Source organism: Callorhinus ursinus, unplaced genomic scaffold (genome assembly GCF_003265705.2).
Source record: "Callorhinus ursinus isolate GAN/ISIS: 27379988/994484 unplaced genomic scaffold, GSC_fseal_2.0 scaffold34, whole genome shotgun sequence".
In the NCBI taxonomy this organism is placed as follows: Eukaryota; Metazoa; Chordata; class Mammalia; order Carnivora; family Otariidae; genus Callorhinus; species Callorhinus ursinus.
In genome coordinates, this window is record NW_027397096.1 from 124,284 (window position 1) to 140,329 (window position 16,046).

Below are 16,046 nucleotides of genomic sequence, written 5' to 3' on the forward strand. Positions count from 1 at the left end.
CATATCCCACAGGCCCTTGAGCCCAGGGCTTCTGCTCAGTCGGATTTAGACTTCGGCTTCTCTAGACTTCTCGGGGTTGAGTCACCCTGCAGCATTGCTCAGGAGAGCGTGGGAGGACCCCTCCCACTGGACAGGTGCTCCTCTCCCCACACAGGGAGAAAACCACCTGGGTGGCCCGGCAGACCCTGTCCAGGGAAGCAAACTGGGCAGATGGGGAGGGGGGTGATGTCAGGAGTTTGTTTTGTTTGTCCTGCATGAGTCACCCCTACCTGGGAACAGCACCTGGGCAGGAAAGCAAACCTCCTCCCTTCCCCTTCCCTCTCTGACAGAGCCACCACCCAGCTCTGTGTCTACCTTTGCAATAGGCATTATCATTATCTCCCCTTTTCCCTACGATGAAGAAATAGAGGATCAGAGAGGTAGAGAGACTTGATCAAGGACACTCAGCTAGACAGTGTCAGGGTTAAGACTTTGAACCCAGGACCAAATGGACCCAGGACCAAATGGACCCAAATCTTGTGTACCTAGTCCATATTGCTTCATAGGGATAGTGCCCTTCTTCCAATTCCTCCACTCTTGGGAGGGGGGAGCCCCGGATATGAGTTTCAGCTCCCCACGACTCACAGAGTACCCTGGGCACTTGACGGCTCTGAGACCCAGTCTCCACAGCCACAGCCTGAGAAGAGGTGGCACCCACACCCAAGGACAGGATCTGGCCACACCATGCCACCTGCTTCACTCCCAGTATTTCCCCATATGTGAGTTGTGTACATACAGAGGAGCTGGAAACTGGGCCTCTCAGAGGCCGGGGTCCAGCGGGGCACAAGGCAGGGACCTAGACCCCAGGAAGTTTGATTTCAGCTCCTGGCAGCCTCAACAGAGATGGAATAGGCAGACCCTTGGATGTCTGCTGCCACGAACATACAGAGGGAGCATAGGAACCAGACCCCCGCCCTCAAGAGGGTTCCAATCTGGTTGAGAAGTCAAGCCCTGCAATCTAGTAACAGAAACAATGGAGTCCAATCAAGTGAGGCTGAATTATGTGCTCAGGGAGCGCTTTGTCAGGGAAGCAGGGGACTCCGGGGGGGGTACGAGGGACCGGTGGGTTGTGGAAACAAATGAAGGGAAGGTAGGGTGAGCTGCAAATCCCCTGCCAGCTTCCCCATGGGCTCGGGGTGAGAATCCCCACTTTACTCCAGGCAGCTGAGCTCGTAATTACACACCACCTCCCGCCACTCGCTGTCAAAGTACATGCCAATCCTCTTTCCACAGCTTGACTAAGGTCCCTAAATGTATACAGAATTAGTCTGCAGTCCACACAGTGCTGGGCACAGAGGAGGATCTTAATAACTTGTTGGTGACAATGGCACAACCATCAACAGTATTGTCCCCTCCAGTGCCCCCTCCCCCCACCGTTAGGGTGATCTGGCTTCCCTGCAAGAACCTCAGCAGCTCCACCTGCATCTCAGAACTGCAGAGGCACCCTGTCTGCCTCTCCCCTAGTGCTTCCAGACCTTAACCACAGAATCCCCCTTCCTTGAGCCTGTAGCATCTACTTAGGGCAAAAACCATCATAACATAATGGCCAAGCCTCTGGCTCTGAAGCTGCTTACTACCCACGAGACCTTGAGTGCTTTAAGTAAGACCTCTGTGCCTCAGTTTCCCCACCTGTGAAAAGGGGACAGTGATGATAACAGAGCTGCTTCCTGTGGGCTTTACCAGGAAGAAAGGAGCTAACACTTGTCAATGTCTGAGCTGAGAAAAGTGCTTAAAATACATGGGCTAGGGGCGCCTGGGTGGCTCAGTCGGTTAAGCGTCCAACTCTTGATTTTGGCTCAGGTCATAATCTCAGGGTCATGGGACTGAGCACCTCACTGGGCTCCTTGCTTAGCGCAGAGTCCGCTTGGGGATATTCTCTCTCCCTCTCCCTCTGCCCCTCCCTCTCCTTCTACTCATGCTCTCTAAATAAATAAAACCTTTAAAAAAAATACATGTGCTATTATCAACATCTTATTCCCATCCTTCCCACCTGTATCAGTTAAGCCTTCTGGGCGCCCCCCTCCCATATTCCCCAGGGCAGCAGTTCTTACCTGTGAGCCCTGGCCCCTCAGTGAGGGGTGATTAGAAAGGCTCCCAAATCCATTCTGAACACTGATTTTTCTGCAGTGCCTAGCAAGTATTTACATATACCATCTCATTTCATCCCAACTGTGTATGCGGGTATTTTAATTATTATTTATAGGGGCTGTGGCATGATTTGTAATAATAAATATTTTGGTCTTCACCCCATTCCTGACACAGAATTCCTAAAACCTGTTGAATTTCCTAAGTGATGAGAGCAATGGGAACACTTGGGAGCATCTTTTGTTACAATACTTCATCTTTTGTCCTTAGTTCTGAAACAGCTCCAGAGCTATAAAGGTGAAAGCCCTAAGGTTATTCATAAGTTTGTGAACAAGGTGTCTTTGGGGACACCCCTAAAGACGGAGCTGGATGCCAGGGGAACTATTAGAGGGCTGGAACGCTCAGTCCCAGCCCTCCAACCTCCCGGGAGGGGAGAGGGGCTGCAGGGTGAATCGATCCTGCCGACTTGGTGAAGCCTCCATAAAAAACCAAATGATGGGCTCAGGGAGCTTCCAGTTGATGAGCACATGGCAGTGCAGGGAGAGTGATACATCCGAGACCATCCCCACAGCACCTGGCCCCCTACAACTCTTCCATCTGGCTGTTCCTGAATTATATCCCTTTATAATAAACTGATAATCCAGGAAGTAAGTGGTTCTGGGTTCTGTGAGCCATGCTAGCAAATTAATCGAACCTGAGCAGGGGGCCAAGGGAACCTCAAATCTACGGCCTGCTGGTGATGATGGCATGCGAAGTTGGGGGGAGGCGGTCTTGTGAGGTAGAGCCCTTGCCCTGTGGGATCGGATATGCTCTCTGGGCAGACAGGGTCAGAATGTAGGTGTAGGACACCCGGCTGGTGTCACAGAATTGCTTGGTGGGGGAGAAACCACCATACATTTGGTGTTGGAGGAAGGTGAAAATGGTGCTGTGAATAGACAAAAAAAAACAGGTGCCAGAGGCTCAGAAAAGGGAAGAAACTTGTGCTAATGAGTGTTAGGTGCGGCTTTGAACCCCAGTGGGTCTCTCCCCCTCAGCTCTGCCTCCCAGACACAAGATGACCTCCCCTACGAAAGGGCTTCCTTTTTCAGACTTTCTTTCCCACCCATTCCAGGAACAATGGACCCTTTCAAGCCCTCTCCACATCTGTGGGGTTATGGTATCCGCATCTGCTCTGCTGGAGGGCTTCTGCTTTCTATCTACTTCCCTTCGTCAGGCAGGAGCTTTCCCAGAATCCTCGGTGCCACTCACCACAAAAACAACCCAAGGTAGTCCCAGCCAGCAGACTGGGAGTTCTCTCTTCTCTGTCCCTCCCTCCAAGGCTCCCAAGTTCTGCCTGGTGGTGTTGCCCCCACAGTCACTGCAGCATGCCCCCCACCCAGGGCTCGGCCTCCCCACCGAAGCCGTTTGGGGATGCTCACCTGCATTTTCTCCAGCATCTCGAAGAACTCCGCCGACTGAAAGACACAAAGAGAATGCGTCAGCCAGGAGGTCTGCTGAGAAAGTCTCCTCACCAACTGTCTGTAAGCCTAGCCCAGGGCTTCCCTGGAGACAAGAGTCATTTGGATCAAGAGAGAAGGTCATTTGATTTTGCCTTTGCAGGGCTGGAGGGCCAGAACACCCCCTACAACAAAAGAAAAAATGACACGTGTCCAGGCTGGCAAACGTCCCCAGGGAGAGCAGGCACTCAGTCTCCATCAAGGGAGAGGAGCCTGTGAGGCCCCAGGGAAAAGCCAAGTTCCCTAAGACACCTGTCAGCCCCGGGATTCAGCCTCCAGGAGGAGTCCTGTTTGGGATGTTCTCAGTCCAACAGTGGGGCCAGGGTGCCCAACACAAATAGTCTTCCACCTTTTGTGGCAACATGGCCTTCGGGTCTGCCATCTCATTTAGAACTCCAACATATAAAGCCAGTGAAAGCAGAGCCCCCCTGGGGGCTTGAGCTCCTAATGTGCCTGCCCTGGTCCCCTGCCCCCAAAATCTCTTTGGGGCCCTAAGAGCTTGTGAGCAAAGCCTGGGAACCACTGAACTGGAGTCTCCAGGGACCTGGAGAGATGATTCTAAAAATCTCGAACTATGTAAGTCCAAACGTTTAACCTGCTCTGGTGCCCACCTTGTAAAGGCAAAAAGCAGAAAAAGGAAGTAGAACAGAGGGGTGAGGGGCTAGAGGCTCTACCCTAACAAAACACGCACAGAGATCTCTGAGCACTTTCCCCACGTCCCCATCCATAAAAATAGCTACACTTTCTTGTCCTCACGTCACTGCCCACATCTGGGCCCTGGCAAGCCATGGGTTAATGAGCACCCAGAACACAGTCTCCGGATGAATAGGAAAGAAAGAAAGCTGTGATGATGAAAAACAAGGAGGTCCTTGTCACTTCTTCCTGCGTAGCAAGAGCATGCCTCCCTCCCTCTGCAGGCAGCAATGGGCCAGTTACCTGGAGTCCCCTGCCCGCAGAGTTCCCAGAGAGAACCATCATGGGAAGGACCTTTGTGGAGTCACCGGGCTTAAAATGAGCTCCCCCCAGGCCACAGCTGGCCCGTCAGAGGTAACAGTCTCTGACCCCCAGCGGTTCAGGTCCCAAGGTCTGGAAACCCCCCGTGTGAACCTACAGCGTGGAGGACGAGCTTCAGGCACCCACATCAAGCACCCTTGCCCAGAAGCAGCCGTGAAACACACAGCTCCCAAACCTATCCTTCCCACTGGCTCTGTGCACCCTCACCACCTCCATTCTCCAGGAGACCAAGATTCCTAGACAGAAAGAATTTACACAAATCAATAAGGCTAGAAAGATGAGCAGGAAGAGGACAAAAGGGCAGAAACAGTCAACAATTACACGTGCAGACGTCTGACCCAGTGATTCCTCTTTCAGGGATCCGTGCTATAAACACTTCCGTGTGAGCACAAGGATGGATGTTCCCCGCAGCACTGCTGGGTTACAATGAGCTACGTTCCAACAGTATGAACAACTGAGTGCCAATAAATTAAAGAGCTTGCATGAAATGGACAATTTCTAGCAATACACAAATGACCAAAACTGACTCTAAGAAATGGAAAATCTAAAAAGATCTATAAGAAGTAAAAAAACTGAATTAGTAATCAAGAAGCTACACAAGGAAAAGCCCAGGTCCAGATGGCTTCAGCTGTGAATTCTGCCATTAAAGAAGAATTAATACTAATTCCTCAGAAACTCTTAAAATAGGAGAGGGGACACTTCTCAACTTATTCTACGAGGCTAGTAATACCCCAACAACAAAACCAAAGACATCACAACTACAGACCAATATAGCTTATGAATATAGATACAAAAATTCTCAAAAACACTAGCAAGCCAAATCCAACATAAAAAAAAAAAAAGAATTATACATCATGACCTGCTGGGATTACAGTAAAGTTGGTTTATCCAAAAATCAATGCCTATAATACACCAGAGGAACAGAATAAAAACAAAAACCGTATTATCAATTCGACAGACATAAAGAAAGCATTTGACAAAATTCCAAACACTTTCTTGATTAAAAATTAGAAAGAAAAAAAAAACAATAAACTAGATAGAAGGGAAGTTCCTCAACATGATAAAGGGCAGCTACAAAAAAACCACAGGTAATAATATTCTTATTAATGGAAAACCAGATACTTTGTCCATAAAATAAGGAATAAAACTAACCACTGTCATCATTTCTATTTATCACTGTGCTGGATGTTCTAGCCAGAACAGGCAAAAGAAAAAGAAAAAGAAAAACTATATAATAGACATCCAAACTGGAAAGTAAGAAGTGAAACTATCTCTATTCACAGATGACATGATCTTGTATATAGAAAATACTAAGGGGGAGCCTGGTTGGCTCGGTGACACTTGATTTTGGCTCAGGTCGTGATCTCAGGGTCAGGAGATCAAGCTCTACATGGGGCTCCACACTCAGTGCAGAGTCTGTTTGAGATTTTCGACCCCCACCTCTGCCCCTCCCCCCACTGGCACTCTCTAAATTATTTATTTATTTTTTTAAAAAAGAAAATACTAAGGAATTCACAAAAAAAACTATTAAAACTAATATAATAAATGGGTTCAATAAGGAGGCAAGACACAAGATCAATATACAAAAATAAATTGTATTGCTATATATTATCTATGGACAATTAAAATAAAATTAAGAAAACAATTCCAGTTACAATACCATCATCAAAGAGAATAAAATACTTAGAAATTTAACAAAAGAAATTAAAAACTTATACTCTGAAAAGCACAAAACAATGATGAAAGAAATTTTAAAAGCTCTAAATAAATGGAAATAAATCCCATGATCACAATTAGAAGGTCAGTATGATTAAGATAACTGCACCCTCCCAAACTGATCTCCAGATTCAATGCCATCTCTATCAAAATCCTAGCTGAGTCCTTTGTAGAAATTAAAAGGTGATCCTAAAACTGACATGGAAACTCAAGGGGCCCAGAATAACCAAAGAACAAAGTTGGAGGACTCACGCTTTCCAATTTCAAAACTTACTACAAAGCAAAAAGGTTTTAATCAAGATAATGTGGCCCTGACAGAAAGATAGACCTACAGATCAATGGAATAAAAATTCAATGGGGTTTTTTCAACAAATTGTGCTGGGAAAACTGGATGTCCACATGCCAAAAAATGAGGTTGGAGCCTTTTGCCACACAATATACGAAAATTAACTGAAAATTAATCAACAACCTAAGTGTAAGAGCTAAAATTACAAAATTCTTAGAAGAAAACATAGGAGCAGGGCGCCTGGGTGGCTTAGTCGTTAAGCGTCTGCCTTTGGCCTGGGTCATGATTCCAGGGTCCTGGGATTGAGCCCCGCATCGGGCTCCCTGCTCGGCGGGAAGCCTGCTTCTCCCTCTCCCACTCCCCTTGCTTGTGTTCCCTCTCTCGCTGTCAAATAAATAAATAAAAATCTTTAAAAAAAAGGGGGGGGAAGAAAACATAGGGGTAAGTCTTTGTGACATTGTATTTGGCAATGGATTCTTATATAGGACACCCAAAGCATAAGCAACAACAACAAAAACCCAATAAATTAGACTTCAACAAAATTAAAAACTTTTGTGCTTCGATGGATACTATCAAGTAAGCAAAAAGACAACCTCACAGAATAGGAGAAATATTTGCAAATCCTGTATCTGATAAGGGACTTGTACCTAGAATAAAGAATTCTTACAACTCAACAATAAAAAGATAATTTTTTAAAGATTTTTTATTTTAGAGAGTGAACGTGTACATGAGTGCGGCTAGGGGCAGAGGGAGAGAGAGAGAAGCAGACTCCATGCTGAGCAGAGAGCCCAACACGGGGCTGGATCCCAGGACCCCAAGATCAAGACCTGAGCCAAAACCAAGAACTGGAGGATTACCAACTGAGCCACCCAGATGCCCCAATAAAAAGATAATTTAAAAATGAGCAAAGGATTTGAATAGACATTTTTCCAAAGAATATGTATAAATATATAAGCACATGCAAAGATGCTCAATATCATTAGTCACTGGGAAATGTCAATCAAAACCACACTGAGAAACACTTTCCACCCACAAGAATAACTATAACCAAACAGAAATAAGAGCCAGTGCTGGTGAGAATGTGGAGAAATCTGAGCCCTCACACACCGCTAATGAGAATGCAAAATGGTGCACCTACTGTGGAAATAAGTTTGGCAGTTCCTCCAAAAGTTTACCATAGAGATATCATTTGACCCAGCAATTCCACTCCGAGGTATGTAACCCAAGAGAAGTGAAAACATACGTCCACAAAAAGAAAAAGAAAAAAATCACACACCAACGTTCACAGCAGTAATATTCATAACATCCAAAAAGTAGAAAAAACCTAAACGTCCATCAACTCATGAACAAACAAATTATGGCATATCCACACAGTGGAACAGTATTCAGCCATAAAAAAGAACAACGTATATATTCATGCTACATACAACATGGATAAACCTGGAAAACATTATGCCAAGTGCAAGAAGCCAGAACACAAAAGACCATGTATTATGATTCCATCTATGTGAAATGTCCAGAAAAGGCAAATGTATAGAGACGGAAAGTAAATCTGTGGTTGCCTAGGGCTAAAGGGAATGGGAGATTTGGAGGATGATGGCTAAAGGGTACAGGGTTTCTTGTTCTTTTTTTTTTTTTTCATTTTAATACCAGTACAGTTAACATACAATGTTATATTAGTTTCAGGTGTACCAGGGTTTCCTTTTGAGGTGATGAAAATGTTCTAAATTCAATTGTGATGGTTGCACAATTCTGTGAATATATGAAAAACCATTGAATTATACACTTTGAATTGGTGACCTTGCTACATAAATTATGTCTCTACAAAGCTGTTTCAAATAAACTATGCAGCCATTCAAAAGAAAGCAACAGAGTTACTGCTTACATGAGACACTCTCCAAGATACACTGGGGTGGGGGGAGAGCAAATCGGAGAACACATAGAATATGATCCCATTTTTTATAAAAACAAAACCAAAGGTTGCCTATACGTATATAAATACCTAGAAAATAATATGAAGGAATATGCCTCACTGTGAAAAAGCAATTATATTGAGAAGGGGGAGTGGGAGAAGTCAAGGGGGGTTATGCTTTACATACGGCCTGCTTCACAACCACGCAGACCTACATGACTTGCATAATTAAATTTCAAATAAATACATTTTGTAAGGGAAACAGTAAAATGTGCAAAAGATGTGAACAATTTGCTAAAGGAGAAAAATAAAATGAACAGAAAAGACATGGCACATGCCCAGCCTCCCTAGCTATTAAAGAAATTAAGATAATAAGATAACATCTTTCATCTGTCAGATTGGCCAAGATTAAAAAGAAAACCTGAGGTTGGCAAGGATACGGCATTAAGGATACAGGGACTGTAGGTAAGTGTGAACCTGGTACAATCTTTCTGAAGGCAATCTGGTGCTCTGTGTCCACAGCTTTAAAAATGTTCACATATGGGACGCCTGGGTGGCTCAGTCCATTAAGCATGTTTTCAGCTCAGGTCCTGATCCCGGGGTCCTTGGGATGGAGCCCCACATCGGGCTCCCTGCTGAGCAGGGAGCCTGTTTCTCCCTCTCCCTCTACCGCTCCCCCTGCTTGTGCTCTCTCTCTCTGACAAATAAGTAAATAAAATATTTCCAAAAAAAAAAGTTCCGATATTTTGGTCCAATAAACCCACTCTAAGAAATTTACCCTAATGCAATATTTGGGCACCTATACAATGATATTTGTTGCAACATTGTTTACAGGAAGAAAAGTAGAAACAGCCAGGGGGCCCTGGGGGGCTCAATTAAGAGTCCGCCTTCCACTCAGGTCATGATCTCAGGGCTCCCTGCTCAGCAAGGAATCTGCTTCTCTCTCTCCCTCTGCCCCCCCCGCCAGCTCGTGGGCACACGCACACATGTTCTCTCTCTCTCCACCCCCCTCAAATAAATAAAATCTCAAAGGAAAAAAAAGTCGAAACAGCCAAAGTACCCACCAGTGAGAGAAAGAGTAAATAATGCATGAGATTATGCCCCTACAATAAAATACTATGAGAGGAGATCTATGCTAATTATGCAAAACAAAGATTCACAATGCACTGTGAGAAAAATGGAGCTTAGGTGATCCCATTTTTTTCAATTAAATATAAAAATCGTGTTTCTGTGTGTATCTCCTACGTGATATTTATAGATATTGATATACAGATACAGAATATATATATATACATATATATGTATGTATACATACAGATATATATAGGTCTGCATGTGAATACACACATCACTCATCCAGAAAAAAAAAAAATAACTTGAAGGATAAATGCCAAAATAAGTTACAGGTTAAGGATAATTTTTTTTCCTTTTTGCCTTTCAGTATTTTATTTATTTTCTGTAACGACGATAAATTATTTTTGGAGTAATTGGTTACCCAGCAATAGTTTTTAAGACTTGAACACATAGGGGCGCCTGGGTGGCTCAGTCAGTTAAGCGTCTGACTTCGGCTCAGGTCAGGGTCCCAGGGTCCTGGGATCGAGCCCCGCATCGGGCTCCCTGCTCGGCAGGAAGCCTGCTTCTCCCTCTCCCACTCCCCCTGCTTGTGTTCCCTCTCTCGCTGTGTCTCTCTCTGTCAAAGAAATAAATAAAATCTTAAATAAATAAATAAATAAAATCTTAAAAATAAAAAAAAAAGACTTCAACACATTAGTGTAAGCTGTGACATTGCTTTCTTTGCTTCTCTCAACCCCTGCTCCAGGCCCTTCCCCAGGCCCTTCCCCCATCTTCATCACAGGGTGTCCAGGGATACAAGTACGCTGACTTTGGTGCCCACGAAAGCCCCTGGATTCAGGCCTGTTCATTTCCGGGTCTAACCTTGGCTCTGTGGATTCCAGTCTGAGGCCCTCCTGAATCACCCCCATATCCAGCTTACTCTCTGTTATCCACGCCGACTGACAATCAAAAAATCTTCTGTGTGGGAAAAAAAAAAAATCTGTGTGCTCTTAGACAATGCCCTTGTACGCCTTAATGTTAACCCCAAATGATTAAGCACCTACAAGCCATGGGCTAGACACTGAAAGTTCTAAGCAAGGCCCCAATTTCCAGGGTCCTTGATCTTATTTAAGAGACAAAGCTGCCCAGGCCTATGTTACAGCTGACCAGTGCCAGTGTTCAGAGGAGGCAAGAAGCACTTCTGGCTTGAAGGTCAAGTGCGTTAGTTCTCTATTGCTGTGTAACAAATCACTCCAAAACTTGGTGGCTCGAAATTCCTTTGGTTCAGGAAGTCAGAAATGGCTTAGTTGTATGGTTCTAGCTCAGAGCTTCTCAGGCGTTTGCTGTAAGGATAGGAGCAGGGGCTGCATCGTCCAAAGACCTGATTGGGACTGGGGCATCTGCTTCCGACGTGGTACACTCACAAGGCCCTGTTCCTCAGCACATGGACCTCTCCATAGGCTGCTCAAATGTCCTCAGTATACTGCAGCTAACCCACCCAGAGTGAGTGAGCCAAGAGACAAAGCTATAGTACATTTTATGACTTGGTCTGTGAAATTGCACACCATCATTTCCCCTTTGTCCTCTTCATTAGAAGCGGATGTCAGCTTCTAATGAACCAGCCCACACATGAGGGGAGGGGAATCAGGTTCCACCTCTTGAGGAGAGAAGTATCAAAAAATGTGTGGACACATTTTAACACCACCACACCAAGGAAGGCTTCTTGCAAGAAGTAGGATCCCACTAGACCTTAAAGGATAAACAGAAACCACTTCGATGGGCGGGGAGGAAGAGGCCTTACAGGCAATGGTTACTGTGCGGACAAAGGTGGAAAGATGGAGAAGCATGATGTGTGCTCAATGAAGAGTGAGTGAGTGGATCAACCTGGCAGACAGGCCTCTGGGTCAACATCCTGAAGATCAGACTGGAAAGGGGGGCTGGGGTCTAGGCCTGAGAGACTCCACATGCCAGGAACCCAGGCTTAATCTATAAGGCCACAGAGAGCTACAGACGTTTGTGTCCAGTTGAAGGATGCAGGAGGCAACAGAATCCAGTGGTCAAAGCCAGGTCTGGGAAGTGGCCAGCCCGCTACTGCCCCGCTGTGTGACATGAGACACATTAGTCAAGCTCTCTTCACTCCCTCACCTGAAGGCAGAATCAGCCCTGCCTTTCAGGGCTCACATGAGGAGGAAGTGAGAACGTGGATTCAAGAAGTACCTGGCCAGGGCCTGGTCCACAGCGAGCATGCAGTGCCTTCTGGTAGTTGCTTTTTACTATTAGAAAGCTCATTCTGCAAGTGAGCTTTGTCCTATTGGGAGATGGTCTGGAAGCTTTAGGATAGTTCCTGATTTAGAAGACAGCTTTTCTTGTCCTGTTCTTGACACTGTCTTCCCAGAGGCAGTGTGTTTAGATTACTGTTAGAAACAGGTTTGTGTTTCCTACGCGAGGGTGCTGGGGCTGGCACAGGTTGGGGGCTGAAAGGGCTGAGATCCGGCCTCAGGCCTGAGTAATGCACTGGGCGGATGCCTCCTGGGTGGACAGCGCCCAGGAGCACAGAACAGTGGCAACTTGGCCTCGGATGCGCTGGCCCCACTTCTTGGTGACTCACTGAACTTTCCAATGGGACAGTTCCGGCCTTGGCAAAGAGCACGTCTCTCTTTCCGCCCAGAAGCAGGGTGACTCAGGCGGGCCTGGAACGGCAGCCCTCCGGCCCCTCAGGCAGACCCTCGTCCACACCCCCGAGGTTGCGTCACATAGCCACGGGCACACAGAAGGCACTCAGGAAATGCTCGCTGACTCACCAGCACTGTCCCATAGGCCCTTCAAGCCAGAATGAAGTCCTATCCGGGGCACCCTCAGGAAGGGGATCCCCCCTCTGTCAGGAAGCCAGGCCCTGGATTTTCACAGAGAAAGGTAACTCAGCCTCCTCGTCTATCGCAGTGCCCGCTCAGCTGTCCCCTGTATTATTAGCGACAACCGTTGCCACCCAGACCAGAGCCCCGGCCGGCCCGTTTCCCCTCGGGCTCCACCTCAGGGGCCAGTCAAGCTGGCCGTGACATAATCACCAACAGCCAGCGCCCGGCCACGGAAATCACAGGCTGGGCCCCAGGGTTGTGCTGGGGTCCCACGCCACCCTCTCCACCTCCCGCTAAGGGCAACTCGAGTCCTTGGGGGCAGAACACCGGAGGGCCAAGGCAGCAGAAGCAGAAGTGCACACGACCCACAAGGCCAGTCTCAAGAAATCCTCCCGATGGCCTCCTTGTTCACTCCAGGGCCGGCCCCCTGCCCAGCGATGAAATAACAGCCAGAAAGTAACATGGTATATGTGAGGGGAGCAGGGCCACCGCCTCCCATCCCACCACCCTGTGGCCCACTTCCCTCTGTCCCTCAGCGGCTCTGTGCCTGGATGTGGCCTTTCTCTGCAGACAAGCGGCCACCTGCTTTTTCCTTCTTGTTCCATCTCAGCTTGGGAGACCCCCCCACTAGCAAGTTCCCTCTCCCTCTCCTCCTCTTCCCTTACCCTATTTGGAGAGGGACACCCACTGCCACCCACCTGCTGCCCATCAGCTCTGAAGCTCCTCTCCTCCCCTCCTGGAGATGGGGTGTGTTTACATGTGAACAGCCTTTCTATCCCCCCTGCCCAGGAGATGCCCACCCCCACGGCTCCCAGCACAGGACGGTGTTGTCTGAGCATCTGCGCCTTGGAGTGGAGCTGTGGTGGCGTAACGTGAGCCAGTCTGCACAGCCTGGCACAGCACCCAACCCAGAACACGCTCCTGCACAGTAGCAACTCTCTCCTTACCCCTGCCTGTCTGAATCTAGAACACAAAGGGGCAAAGGCGTGTCAACAGCCACCAGAAACATTAAAATAAGACAAGGATGGAGGACAAGGTATTCTGCCCCCTGCACAGGCCCCAGGAAAATGGGATGGCCATGTGGGCTGGGCAGTGCCGGGTGAGGAGGAAACCAGACCAAGCTTCTTTTCCCCACAGGCAAGGAAGACATTGCAAAAGAAAAGGATTCCGGGGCAGTTCTGTGAAGAGATTTTTGGGAAAGCTGGGAGAGCTAGGAACCCAGAGCACACACCTCACTGGGAGCCAGACCAATGTGTCCCATGGCTGTCTAACCACAGCGCAAGCCACACCATCCTAACTCCGCTGCTGGCTGGAAGGTCCCTATCCATGGCGCGGGCAGGATGAGGGGGCCAGCGGGCCACCAGCCTAGCTGCTGAGGCCTACCGAAAACATTGGGGCTGCTCCCCACAAGAAGACAAAGAGTAGTTAACTAGAACAAAAGGTCCTCACAGGCACGCTATTTTGTTCACTGCTATGTTTTTGGGCCTAGAATTGCCTGGCACATAGTAGATGCTCAAGAAACCTCTGCTGAATGACTGATTTCTCTGCCAAGCAAGCTGAGAATGAAGCAGGCAGTGGAGGCTGAGTCTCAGGCCTGGGAGCCTGGGCTGCACTGGCCAATGTTGCTGCTAGTAAGCGTTGCCTTCGGCCACAGACTGCACCCCTCACCCTGGACAGCCAACCCTATCCCCAACAGGTGCCTCCAAGAAGTTGCATCCAGATACAGGGACGGTTCCAAGCAAGGCTTCTTCCTCTCCTCTCCCATCCTATCTTCTTGCTCCTCTTTCCCTTCTTTGGACACCAATCCCACCAACTCACACTGGGCACAGCCCCTCTGCTGCTGGCGTCGGGAGGCACTGCTTCAACTATGTCAACTTGGGCCAGGAGCCTATAGAGCTCCTTATTCTCTATGGCAATGATGGTTCAACAAAACCACCTGGACGGCTTGTTGAAAAACAGGTTTCTAGCCACCCCCCACCCTGAGTCTCTAATTCTTAGCCAGAGAATCTCCATTTCTAACAAGTTCCCAGGTGGTACTGATACTCCTGGTCTAGGGACCACACTGAGAATTTCACTAACCTGTGGAATTAATTGTACTTAATGCAGGTGGTGTGCGAAAGGGACCAGCCTGGCCAGAGCAGAGATGGAACAGCGTCAGGAGTAATGGGAAGATGGCTGGGCTCTTAGAGGACATCTTAAAATTAGGCAGAATTCTATTTAAATCTCTAAGACAGGATTCAAAATGCAAATGACTACAGATACCAAGCAAGTAACATAGGAGTGAAGCGATAAGTAAAAAGAGTGATTCAATAATCAAAAACCTCCCACCAAAGAAAAGTCCAGGATCAGAAGGCATCGTGGTAAATTCCATCAAGCACTTTGGTAAGAATTACCACCAATCCTTCATAAACTCTTCCAGAATATAGAAGAGGAGGGAATACTTCCCAACTCATTCTACAAGGCCAGCAATTATCAAAACCATACAAAGAAACTACAAGGAAAGGGAACTACAGACCAATATCCCTGATGGATATAGAGGCAAAAATCCTCAACAAAACAGTAGCAAACCAAATTGAACACCATGCCATAAGCCATGACCAGGTAGGATTTATCCCAGGAATGCAAAGTTGGTTCAACATTAGAAAATCAATGTACTACATCATATTGATAGAATGAAGGGGAAAAAAAAACCCACATGATCATCCCAAGTAAATCAGGAAAAGCACTTGACAAAATCCAATAATAAAAACACTCAGAAAAATAAAAAGGAACTTCCTCAAAATGATAAAGGCCTTTTTTAAAAAAACTCAAATCATTCTCAATGACACTGAAAGCATATCCATAAGACCAGGAGCCAAACAAGGACACCCATTGTCACCACTACTACTCAATGTGCTGAAAATTCTAGCCAAAGCAATTGGGCAAGAGAAAGAAATAAAAGGCATCCAAACTGGAAAAGAAGAAATAAAACTATCTCTATTTCCAGATGACATGAGCCAAGATAGAAAAACCCAGGGCCGCCTGGGTGGTTCAGTCCGTTAAGCATCCAACTCTTGATTTCAGCTCAGGTCATGATCTCAGGGTCGTGAGACAGAGCTCCATGTTGGGCTCTGTGCTCACTGTGGAGTCGGCTTGGGGTTCTCTCTCTCCTTCTCTCTCCCCTGCCCCTCCCCTGCTTGTGCGCTCCCTCTCTCTCACTCTCTCTCTAATAAATAAATAAAACATATTTTAAAAAGGAAAGAAAAAGGAAAACCCAAAGAATATACACACACACACTACTAAAGCTAATAAAGGACATCAGTAAAACTGCAGACTACAAGATCAACAAACAAAAATCAGTTGTTTCTATATATATACAAACAACGAAAAATCTAAAAAGAAAATTAAGAAAACCATTCCATTTGCAATAGCATTTTTAAAAATCTAGTATAATTTACAATGGAATATTATGCAGCCATAAAAAGGAATGAGATCTTGCCATTTGCAACGATGTGGATGGAACTGGAGGGTGTTATGCTGAGTGAAATAAGTCAATCAGAGAAAGACATGTATCATATGACCTCACTGATATGAGGAATTCTTAATCTCAG

At 46.7% G+C, this 16,046-nt stretch overlaps 1 protein-coding gene across 1 annotated transcript in view; it reads right to left on the bottom strand.

Moving 5' to 3' along the window:
* Positions 1 to 219: 219 nt before the first annotated feature.
* Positions 220 to 16,046, bottom strand: part of LOC112808301 (rap1 GTPase-activating protein 2-like) — a 129,216-nt gene continuing 113,389 nt past the window's right edge. The window contains exons 4-5 of the mRNA XM_025851345.2: positions 3,543 to 3,578; positions 220 to 3,049 (exon numbers count right to left, since the gene is read on the bottom strand). Of these exons, the coding sequence (XP_025707130.1) occupies positions 2,984 to 3,049; positions 3,543 to 3,578 (102 nt within the window). The 3' untranslated portion in view covers positions 220 to 2,983. The remainder of the gene's footprint in view (positions 3,050 to 3,542; positions 3,579 to 16,046) is intronic.